The sequence below is a fragment of the Gymnogyps californianus genome, chromosome 7 (genome assembly GCF_018139145.2).
Source record: "Gymnogyps californianus isolate 813 chromosome 7, ASM1813914v2, whole genome shotgun sequence".
NCBI lineage: Eukaryota > Metazoa > Chordata > Aves > Accipitriformes > Cathartidae > Gymnogyps > Gymnogyps californianus.
Genome location: NC_059477.1, coordinates 30,073,694 through 30,085,757, shown reverse-complemented (window position 1 = coordinate 30,085,757; position 12,064 = coordinate 30,073,694). Strand labels below are relative to the sequence as shown.

Below are 12,064 nucleotides of genomic sequence, written 5' to 3'. Positions count from 1 at the left end.
GGGGCAGTTACATCCTCTTACTCTCTAAGATTTTTGAAAGCACATTATAACCCACTAGTTGCATGTGTAGTTTTATTACAAATGTGACTTCCTGCATGGTTCTCAAAGTTAAACCCAGGTGAAAAAAAAAAGAAATCTTTCAATCATTAAGAAAAACCTTAACACAATTAAAAAGATATATATATACTCTTTTTAATGTAAGAGCAATTGCTGGCTTCTGGTCTGTATGTTATTTTTTTCTTTAAAGACTAAATACCAACAGCACGATATGTAAAGCCTTTGTAATAAAAGCTTTTTTTCCCCACTATAGTCAGCTTTGGGTCCGTTGTCCTTATCTCTGAGACAGCTCAAAACGTAATTTTCCAGCCTCTGCTAGAAAGCCGTCTCAATCTCCAGAAAGGCCCACGTCTCAGAGACTGGTCATGGTGGTTTGGACAGCATAGGTGCCAGCACCGCTATGCATTCCTGCATTCTTCACATTGCGCTCATGGACAAAAGCGGCGTACTGTCCGTCCGCAGCGCGGGTCCTCGGCGGGGCCCACGCGTCCCACAGGTTTCCACCACGTTGACAGCGGTCGGCAGCATCAAAGGGCCTGGATTATCGGGGAGCGGGAGGGGGCACAATTAGTAAACAGGTATGGATGAGAAAGAGGGTGGAAAAGCAAAGCAAAGATAAAGACAAAAAGATTGATGCTAAAAGGCAAGGAAAAAGAGCATTGCTGGAAGGCAAATACTGAAGGAGAGAGGCATGCAAGTATATGTGTACATGATGATACTGTCAAATAAACCCCTTTTCTGCTCGGTATCATGCACATTTTTGCAGAAGTCTGAAATGACAAGTTAAGCTATCTCATGTATACGTTGTCTACACTTACCAAATGAAAAGCACTTCATATTTCAAAGCACTTCACAAAACTGAGCAAGAACCATGCACATTTTGCAGATGGGAGAAAATAATGTGATGGCGGAACAGACCTCCCAAGTATACAGCGCATTTTATTTGGAGGAAGCTGAAAGGGTTTAAGTGGCAGCTCTAAATGTACACCTGAAACAAGCATCTATAAGCAACACCAGTTTTCAGAGTCACTGGAAAATGTAGATTCTACTGCAAGTTAAAATAAGGGAGAAGAAAACAGAAACTCAGAAAAATGAGCATTACTGTGCAGGAGCAAACAGTAGAGCACGCACAAATCATTCACAATTTAGGTGACTGAGAGACTAAATACTACTAAAGAAGGTTACTGTACCTATACTTGATTAACATAAAAAACTTAGTTGGAAAAAGAACCATTTTAAAAAAGGTCACAATACAAACTAAGACCTTGCTTTCTAATTTTGCATATGAAGGCATAAGGGTTTGTAAATTCTAAATTCTGAATTCCTAAAATCAAAACCACAGAAATGCCATGCACAGTTATGGCTAGTCTATACCACAGTTGGAATAAAGTCCTCCAAAAGCTTGAGAGAGGAGCCAGGGAGAACACTCATCACTTTAAAAAGTGTTTTGAAAAATATTTTTTATGCAGGAGCCCTTAGCTAGAAAACTGTAAGGCTTTAGGCACAAGCATCTCCAAAGCAGCAGGGATAAGCAATTTACTGAAACAGCTGAATTTTAAAAGACTTTAAAAAATGGACAATGATCTGTTAACTGTTGTCTGTGTTGTACTAGGGTCCTTCACTAGTATGTTTTAGGAGAGGATGATGCAAGGTACAATCAGGTATCAAAAAACTGATTGGAAAAAGCACTCTCTCATAAACTACTCAAGCAAGGAAACTCCTAAACCAAACATATTCCTTCAGTTTAATGTAAAATTCTCTATTTAATGACCCAAATCTAAACAAAGTGGAAACATTGTTGCTGTTCATCTAGAGGGGTCCTGGACAGCCCCCAGCTCAAATTCCACCTTCTCACGTTCCAGAAAGCCTGGTTTAACACTCCCAGCCCTGCCAGAACAGCCAAGCAGCCAGCGCATGAGTTGGAAGATTACACATGTTAAGGCAGGGAAGCAGAAAAGCATGCAGGATTCACAAGAGCAGTAAATGATTAACGCTCAGGGATAGTCCTCCTTTAGAAAAAGAGAGAGGATTTATATACAGGTCACCCATGGGTAAATTCAAACTTTTGTTTTTTGTGAAATATGCTGAGGAAGTGACCCGTGAATACTGAAGGCTTCAATCCTCAACAGTTCATTACATTATTTTCCCATTTCTCTAATTTAAGCGGTTAAGTGAAAGCTATATCCACTAGCAAGAAAAAAAAATACAAACCACCAAACCCAAAACCACCCTACTTATTCCACAATAAGGAAAAAATTATTAAACCTTTGTCTCCTGTCCTATCTTAGCACAGAAACAGCTTCTTGAGAAAAGACTAAAGTTAGAAAGACACTGATTGTGTTTTAGGCTTCCCAGCCTTGCAGCTAATATTCCAGACCGTTTTCAGACCATGCAGACCAGTACAGTTTACCTGTACCGACAATTTTATAGGAATGGAGCAAAGAAAAAAAATAAAAACACTAAAATCCTTCCTATCTGGCAAAGTACTTTCTACAATCTGGCACAATTGCTGTTGGCAGCTGCAGCATTAACTTTTTAAATTAAAGGAGACATTGACATCAGGAAGGGATCTAAGCTGCAAGGTAGCCAATACAGGCATCTGCCAAGCAGAGTACAGAAACTCATGAGGTCGGGACCTCACTTCTAAACCCCTTCAATCTAACCATCTACAAAATCCCCAGTCCAAAAGATTGTGGTGTTCTCAACAATCCTTGGCAAACTCTCTCTAAAAGAAGACTATTTTTCTGACAGAAAGCAAAGATAATTCATGCAGAAACAGACCAATTAAAGACAGTAGCAGTTGAAAAGAGATCTTATTAGCAGCGTCAAGACACCAAGACTTGAAGGCGCAATAGCCAAGTCACAGCCCCCCCAATAAATACATATGTTCCGGCTATTATATTAACCTAACCCCACTTCCCATCTAGGAAACTAGAATGTAGCTCAACTGCTGACTCAGCTCCAAACTGTTGTCTTCTTCCTACAGCTGGATTTGCCCTTTATTACAGGCAGTACTGTTTCCAGTGAACACATTAAAACCTCTTTGCCAGAAGACAACTGCCTTCAATAATAATGATATGTCTCTAAGAAACGTAACACATATGCAGTACAAGCATTACACTCTTGATTAAAATGCATGAATTGCCAAGAAGCTTGTTTTCTTTATGGCATACTGTTTTGGGTTACATGCAGGTGTATTTCACATTCGCTCCAACTCTTCTATAGAAAAAGCTACATACTGCGGCAGCTGGCATGTAAGCTTAGATTCCTTGACAATGTTAAGACAGACAAGCTCAAGTTCTTAATCCTAAAACAGGCGTACCAAGACCAAAACTGAAACAGATTGGCTACAGAGTCCTCTCTGCTTCTGAACAAAAGCAGTGGGATTTCAATAAGCAACAGAAGCCTTGCGAATACTAGCAAGAACGCTAGCACAAATGAGATACCCAAGAAGAGCTGTTTGGAGCAAGAGTCAAACACTTCCACCAAAGCAAATATTGGTTTCTAGCACGCATCTTGCAATTAGACCAAAAGAATAAAAATAAAACCATATTGAGAATGCTGAAGAATAAAGAAACCACCACCTTTCACCCACCACCATGGAAGGAATCGAGTGATCAACGGGATCTCATCATAGACAAGCACAGATTTCAGATACTAGATAAATCAAGGGCAAAAGAAAGAAAAACAGCATTGATCATATGTTCTGATTGAAACGTCAATAAAATGCAACACATAAAGCAGTATTACCATCCCCCTTATAATCCAAAATCCATAGTATTAGAAGTCTGTAATCAATAAGATCTACAAAATTAAAGTACATTTGTCATTGCACTGTTAGAAACAGGTATTATCTATTTTTAAGGGATACTGAAGCAAAGTAGGTTCATATGCCCGACAATGGGAGGAGGACCTTTTCTCTTGAGGGCTGAAACCGCTTAGGATAAGAGCTTTTGTGTTGCTCCATTCCATCGCTGCTGCTCCTGGAGAATCTCGCAGAAACCAGAATTACCCTTCTAGGATAAGCCATGCTGCCTCCGAATGCACAAGAAGCTGAAAAGTTAAGATGACGTGTGCACAAATACTGGGTTGATATATGTCAGTTTTGGTTTTGAAATAGCTTTGCAATACAGAATTACTTTAAGAAAAGATAAATGATATGTACATTTATCTTCAAACAAATCATCCTCATTTTGAGATGCATCCAATCCATAAAACAAATACTCTGATTACATGAAATCAAAGCTCTTATCTTCAGCTTGTGTCATTTTCCTCAAGCTCCCATTCTACCCAAGATAATAAAAAAAAATCAGCTTGCCCGGTTCAAAAGGTTTGAAAGACAATTCACAAGGATACTGGTTTACAAGGTACTGCATTTTGTTAAGGATCAAGGTAAGTGCTTGGGCCCCATGATACCAAGCAAAGGGTTACAAGGAGTATTACGGCAAATGAGAAGGACCTAGCTCTCTCCAAGACTTGAAAATGCTGTTCTGGATTTAATCTTTTCTTCAGCCCCTGAAGAAATTTTCTTTTGGTTGGCAGTGACTAAGCCTGTTGTCCTCACCTCCCCACACTACATTCACAGCAACACATCAGCTGCATCATCACTAACTTGACTGTCAACTTACATTAAAGATACAAGGATGGCAGCTTATTTAAGTGCAGATAAAGGAACAGCCACTTGAATCACGCATAAGCAAGCAAAATTCATTTCCCAACAAGGCAGAACGTACCACTTCTTGTCTTGCTGGCTGGCTCCTGGGCTCCTTGGGAGGTTTTCTATTTCCACTAAGACTGGGGCAGAAGGAACCACTGTTAGGACAGGGAGGTTTGGCTTTGCATTCCAGCTCTTTGGAGACAGCACATAAACAAATAAGTTAGTATACATACATTAATGAAGCAATGACACATTACACATAGCAAAACATATCACCACTTCTCCTTAAGCACAAAGCTAAAGCAAGGCTGTTGTCTTCCATTACTTCCACAGCACTGGATACCTATGCCCAGTCTTTTCCAGTACGGCACACAGTACCGGGATCATAACAAATCCAAGGCTGCTCAAAGATTTCAGTAAAAAGCTATGGCCTGCCGTGTCCTTTTTAAATTCATGCAATAATGCTTTCCTTCTGTAGGTAACTTTGCAATAACGATTGGCACCTTTGGGTTGCAGGCCTTTGGACTGCCATTTGAAACATAACCGTTCCTGAAAAAACCAACTCCTTTTGCATAGAAGGCAAAAGCCTGGGCAGAGCGGCAATCTATCTATCAACGGAGACTGAGTATTTTAATGTTAAAACAAACCATAACCCTGTTTCTACCAATATGTGACCCTTTCTGTTGCACTCTGCATCTGAAATGCTCCAGAAAGTGAGACAGGGTCTTTCCAAACTCCAAGTCCTATTTTTTGATACTCAGACGGAGAGTTACTTTACACTAACGTCCCTTTTCAGTGAAACAAGGTATTCTGTGTACAAGTACTGAGGGGACAGGTGTCTCTGATTTCCTTCTCAAACTCAGAAAACACTGAAGTTTTGCTAACAATGTATTCTTTAATTTGCAGGTGCATTCCTCTCAAAAAAATACTGTAAGCAGGAATCAACATAGGTGCTGATGAATTGCGCCCCCTTTTTTTTTTAATGTTACTTAGCATATAGAATTAATGTGCTTTGGATAATAACAACTCTCACACAAAGGTACTTTGTGTACCTATGAAAATCTGTATCTATAAATAGCATAGTTTCTATAGTACTGGGGCATGGGGTATCCTCCTTATTCCAGCTAAATTAACCAACTATCTTGCTTGTAAATTAGTAGTCATTTCTTGGCATGCAATTTAGTAGTTAACCGTGTGTAACTTTCAATTGGTCAATCATTGGATTTTAAGAATGAATAATGAAATCCTCAAATGTACTGAAATACATGAAAACTGCATTTAAAAAGAATGAAAGAGAGAGAGTCCTTACTTGTGATCCATTAGTTTGGTTCATAACAGCATTGTTTGCAATGCTGAAAGACAAAAAGAATTTAAATCAGAATCAGATCAACAAACTGTTTTTGCAGGCTGGCAGAACTGCAAGGATTTTCAGAAAGAAATATAAAGTCCAACAAAGATCTTTCCAAAGGACTTATCTGTTCTCAAAAGAAAACGTAAAAACTTCTGGTTTAGGTCAGCTGCCTCATCCTAGGTAACTAAGGGTATCACATTATTTTTTATTTGTTCAAGCTGTAGTTTATCTGTAATTCATCTGGTTTTTCCTCTTCCTTTCCTAAACCAGTTTGGTTTAGAAAGTCTTCCTGATTCAGCAGTAAGGTGGGGCACTTTTAAAGCAAAACCGATATAGTTTTAGTTAAACACCCAGCTAAATGTGACATTGTTAAAACCTCACCTACATGCTGTAGATACTATGTTTCTTCCATAACTAGGACTATTCTGATTTGAAGTTTTACATCACAAAGTTTATCAGAAAAATTTGTGAGTTTCTTCTGCATACAACCTCCAATGGACTGAATTACTGCTTCAGAGTCTTAAAAGCAGCTATTCAAAATTATGTGCACAGCAGCTCAGCACAGCATTAATAATTTTATATTATTAAATACTTAATAAATTAAATAAGACCCATATCCCTATTCCTGATGATTTCTGAATCTGCAAGACACATTTCACATTTTCGAGAGACCTAAAAGCATTAACACCCTGCACAATAATTATGCATTATAAGTCTCATGCAAAGCAAACTTTTTTCCCAGACTTCTTTTGAAAAATGGTTCTAGTCTCCTACGACCCATTAATCTTTTGATTTATGGTCTGGACAATAGCTATTCAACCTGGCAAGCTGACAATTCAAATAGATTTCTGCATCTACTTCAGCGATTCTTTAGATTTATTTTACTTCAATACCATAACCTCAAGACCAAACAAGCTGTTCCTTGCCTGTTTCCCAACTTTGCACCTTCTCTATTGAGAGACTGTGGAGATTACCACAGAATAGTGCACATTTAACAGAAATATTAAGGAATGCCTTCTGGGTAGCACATTCCCCTGTGCCAAGTTAACACAAAAGAATGGAACAACATACATCTTTCATGATGCATTTCAATTAGCAATGCTTGAGTGTAGAGTTTCAGAAATGGCATAGACTGCTCTGGAGACTAACATAAGAGTGCCACACCTAGGTGCACATCAGAAGACAGCCGTCTTATCAGAAGGATAAACTGCATATGAAGTTTCTCTTCCCACTCTCAGAATGACCTAAGCAGCATGAAACTCGGAGAAGGGCATGACAACACAGCATGACGAGAGTACTAATTAGTCAGTCACATTTTGCATGCAGAGGATCTTTAAGCGCTTTAATGACACCCAGTTTTGAAGAGTACTTTCCCATTTTATAAGAAGAAAAGACAACACAGAAGGTCACAAAGACAGACAGACCTCCACTATAGTAACTGCAGCCTTGTCCCCAGGCTTCCTAGACTTCTCCCCCTCTCATGCAAGAATCAACCCTGCTGCTACAAACAGAAACCGTACAGCTGTATTAAGCTTGTTGTTTTGAAATGTTATTTCAACATTCCTTACCCAGCTCCTGACTGTCATGACACTTAACATCTATGATCATCTACTTCTTAAAAATAATTCGGTTGCAATTGATCATTGCAATGTTCACAAGTTATTAGGGCAACAGACAGAAACCAGAACTGACTTAGTTCCTTCGCTACCAGGTAATTCTTTTTAGCCTGGTTTCCTCTCTTCCCTTAAGGAAGCATATGAAAACTGTATGATTCAGATTCATATGAGTATTTTACATTGCAACAGCAAGTATGAACCTACACATGCAGAAAGAATCTAGGTACAGAAATAAAGAACCAAAAGGCCTCCCTCTCAATGTTGATCATGAATAATTTAGTATAAGTAGATAAAAATAAATACTTAAGTATATAAAAATGAATGCAAGCATAGTACAGAATATAAAATCATCAGCATATTTCAAATATTTATTTTACTGTATTTTCCCTGTCTCTGACCTTCACTTGATTATGTATTTCAGTCACATAGCCAGAGTAGGCAGATTTCAGAAAGAAGACCTCCTCACATGCTTTCACCTGATCTCTTTACATGGCAGCACACAGAACTACAGCTCATATCCAGCAAGAATCATAGCTAGTCATAAACAAACCTCTTTGCCTGCTAGTAAGCAAGTCAGGCAAAATCTTCCATGGGACAGCAACACAGGAGCTTTGCTTTGAACAGTAGGTTTTATGTAAAGCAAACAAACACAAAACCCACAGCAAAACCACAGTTAAGAGGTTAACACTCTCTACATTTAACTAATCTTATAACCTCCTTCTGCAGACATGTGCTCAAGTACAGGTGGCAAACATCAAAGAGAAATTTTAATATTGGAATGCATCTTACCTTGTTTCTTCAAGTTTAGCAGCATGTGCTGCAAAAAAAAAGTGTTAAGATTTAATATTTAATTGATAACCTAATTACAAATTAAGTATATTATTAATAAAAAGAGTCTAGCACTGCCTACAAGTAGGCAACTAAAAGAGCAGAAGTTGCATGTATCCCACGTACAATGTGTGAAAAATAAAATTCTAAATTGGAAAACTAAAATTAAAAATCTGAAGAGCAAACCAAAGAGTCTGATTTAAACAAGTATCTGAAAGCATGCACGGAGGTCACGCTTGACCTACGCGAGACTGGGAATAAGAGACAAGGTATCACATGCCGTCAGGTTGTGACAACAAGAGTGCAACTCCTACGAACAATGAAAAAAATCTCAATGACACAAGTTTCAAGCTTGATTCATAGATTTCAAATATTATCATTAATATATCGCTGTTTCCTGGATCCAAGTTTTCCGTCTGCATACAGAGACCTGTTGTGCAATATTCATGGGTGTTTTACCTGCTAGGCAAGCTAGAACAACATGCTTTGGACACAAGCTTTTTCTGACAAATACATATGGTCTCCCAAATAAGTCAAAGAAAACCTAATTTTGGAAATCCAAGAGAAGGGCAAACAGCTACAGCAGAATTCCTACACAGAACCTTAAAAGGATATGATTACTTGATTCTCACAGCGGATTATACTTCTCAGAATGGAAGGTCTTTTACCTTTCATTTGCAGTGTTCGTCTTGAATATCTCTTGCTGGGCCTTCTTTCAAAGGATGCTGATCTCCTGGCTTTGTTAGTCTTGGTTGTTTGATATTCTGTTTTCCCACTAACAATGCCATGTAAAAGTACAAAACAATAAAATAAATTACTTATTTTTAATGGCAGACTACAGACACTGCTCATCAAAACATCACATTTCTATTTTAAATTCATAGTTTAATAATCTGATCTCAGTTCTATTAAAAAATCCCAAACTTAACACCTCAGAAGGCCCTTCACAAAAACAGGGAAGCTTTACAAACATCCTAATCTTCACCCCATTTTCCCAAGACAAAAGGCTGAAGCAATGACTCCTTAAACATTAAGTGGCTGAAAAAGCACATTTGCCCTTTGCATACTTCTGTGGTCACAGTGCATGCAGTTTGGGAGAAGCTGAAAATTCTAGGAGAGAGTAAAGCTTAAGGTACGTTGCCAAAGGTCATAGGGAAAGATGATAATAGGACTAAAAACCAGCATCTAGATGCTTTTGTTCGCAGGCAAGTCTTTCTTCCCCAAGTTTGGCCAGACTGCCCCCAAGGCAGTAGCAGCCTCATGTTCTGCTGACTCCTTGGTACCACTGATTCTTTCTGAAGCAGACTAGACAGTATTGCTACGGTTGCTGGAAACTGAAGCAAAGTATATGCATACTGCCTCAGGTCACGCCCCACCCACTTCCACATGTTCTCACCAACTCTGGTGGGGCAACTGTCAGCATCCTGCAGACTAGTCTGGGACCACAAGCCATTCGGAAGTCTGTTACCTGCACCGGTAGTGCCTAACGTGGAATGGGCATTATCTTAGGCTTCTGAAGCACTACCATCACTCAAACAGTCAGGAACTCAGAAGTCAAAAGACCTGCAATGTCCCCAACTGTGCAAGTCAATCATTCATCCTCTATGGTTCATGTAAAAAAGGGTGTGCTTTCAAGACGAAGTGATCTATAAAACACGATGTACTATGTATGCTATATAAGGAACATAAACTTTGAGAAACCTTTGGTTTCCTACCGCACAGACCAGAATCACCTAAAGATAAATCAGAAAATGCAGGGGGAAAATCCATGATTTAATAAAATCAATAATGCAACTCACTCAGCTTGCAAGTTTCACTGCTCTATATGTCCTGGGTGAATGAATACCAAGTTCTCTCCTGTTTCCATGCATAATCCAAGAAAAGCAAGAAATAACAGAAGATATGTGCTAAATGACAGATGACACTGACCTGTATCGGAACCGGGAGCCTAACCGAATGAAGCCTGATCGACTTGAGCTTTTTTGGACAGGACCGCGGAGCCGGAAGAAGGCGTGATGTTCCACTGCACATTTCCACAAGTGTTTGCAGGCTTTGGGATGATCCAGTCTAAAGACAAAAGTGTGCTCCTGCTCCTTTCCCTTAAAGCACACAAAGCACACTGACGATTTACAAGGGGCTTGAATAAGTCAAAGCTACAATTCAATGTAAGTCAAATAAAATTTGTTTTTTATGAATACTGAAATGTACGTTTAAAAAATGTGTTAGGCAGAAAAAGAATCAACCTTTTCAGAAGCTTTAATGAACAACTACTCCATAGTCTGAAGTTGGAAAGGGCTATAGAGCGCATATATTTAACAAGTCAAACCTCTCAATAACTACAAATTAAAGACATCGTTTTAATAGGAAGGTACTTCTCAATGAAGCTAACATGGTCTCACTTCCAAATCTGATTTCCTACCAATGCTCACATTTTTATTGCCTCAGCTCTGAGCAGTTTCTTCCCATGGGAAGAATTCTGGCACCTGCTTAAGGAATTCATTCCACTAAATGTGGTACATGGCCTTTTTTCAAACTTTCTTGCACAATGCACACTGTTTCCAAATTATCTAGTCTACACTAGTTTCACAAGGTATTCCCCTTTTAAAAACAGGGTGACAAAAAAGTAATTGAGCCTATTTATTTTATACTTAAGTCCCTTCATTCCCCTCCTCACCCCAAGTCACAATCAGAAATCTTGCAAGGCATCCACGTTAATTCTCAAAACTTAAATACAAAGAAAGAGATCAGGAGTATGTAAACTAGGACTGTATAATCAAGACTGAGATGTAACTAAACAGATAGTTATCTACCTGTTCATCATCTTCAACAACAACTAGAGTGAGTTTGTTCTTCTTGAAGTCAAGTCTTGTTATCTTTGGCCTGCAAGATGAACAGAAAAAGCAGGTTATGTCTAACTCTCCTAGTAACTCACTGAGAGGTATGTTCGATGTGCTGGTCCAAGCCTCTCTACCAAATTTTTTTTTTCTGGTTTTGTGGGTGTTTTAAGTTCATGCAGTAGGGCTTGATTATACTGTGGATACCAATGTATCACTTCAAAATTTAACACTTAATTAGAAACCGTAAAGATAAGAAGTAGTCAGCAACTTCTACAGAGATAATTCTATTGGAACTTAAAATAATAATTACTTGAACTGAAATCAAACTCCATCCACATACTCCTGCTTGCCTACTCTTCCACAAGCCCACAAAACTGAACTCAGAAAGACACAAAGGCAGGGCAAAATAATTTTGCTTTATTAAAGAAATGTAAATCACTGTACAATATATCACACATCAATTCCTATGACTGTTTCAGAAAATCCCAGCCAAAGAGAACAATGTGAACATGACATGACACAAAAATGCAACCACTTTCCCCCCTCCCTGCCTACCAAAAAAATACCCAGAATTGATGTTGGAGGGACAAGACACACAGATAACATTTCTGCTATGAAGTGAGTGTTTTTCTGAGAAGTTTATAAAATTGGACTGGGCTAACCCAAACTAACTATTCATATGATGAAATTTCACCTCATCATCTGCCTACTTATTCTT

General features: G+C 38.7%; 1 protein-coding gene across 2 annotated transcripts in view; it reads right to left on the bottom strand.

Moving 5' to 3' along the window:
* EPB41L5 (erythrocyte membrane protein band 4.1 like 5) overlaps nucleotides 1-12,064 on the bottom strand; it is a 57,037-nt gene that overhangs the window by 18,457 nt on the left and 26,516 nt on the right. The window contains exons 11-17 of one of the 2 annotated variants that reach the window (XM_050899767.1): nucleotides 11,320-11,389; nucleotides 10,439-10,608; nucleotides 9,178-9,284; nucleotides 8,471-8,498; nucleotides 6,024-6,066; nucleotides 4,791-4,906; nucleotides 216-593 (exon numbers count right to left, since the gene is read on the bottom strand). In XM_050899767.1, the coding sequence (XP_050755724.1) occupies nucleotides 410-593; nucleotides 4,791-4,906; nucleotides 6,024-6,066; nucleotides 8,471-8,498; nucleotides 9,178-9,284; nucleotides 10,439-10,608; nucleotides 11,320-11,389 (718 nt within the window). In that variant the 3' untranslated portion in view covers nucleotides 216-409. Of the gene's footprint in view, nucleotides 1-215; nucleotides 594-4,790; nucleotides 4,907-6,023; nucleotides 6,067-8,470; nucleotides 8,499-9,177; nucleotides 9,285-10,438; nucleotides 10,609-11,319; nucleotides 11,390-12,064 lie in introns of those variants that run through there. The other variant, XM_050899765.1, reaches the window with a different exon arrangement.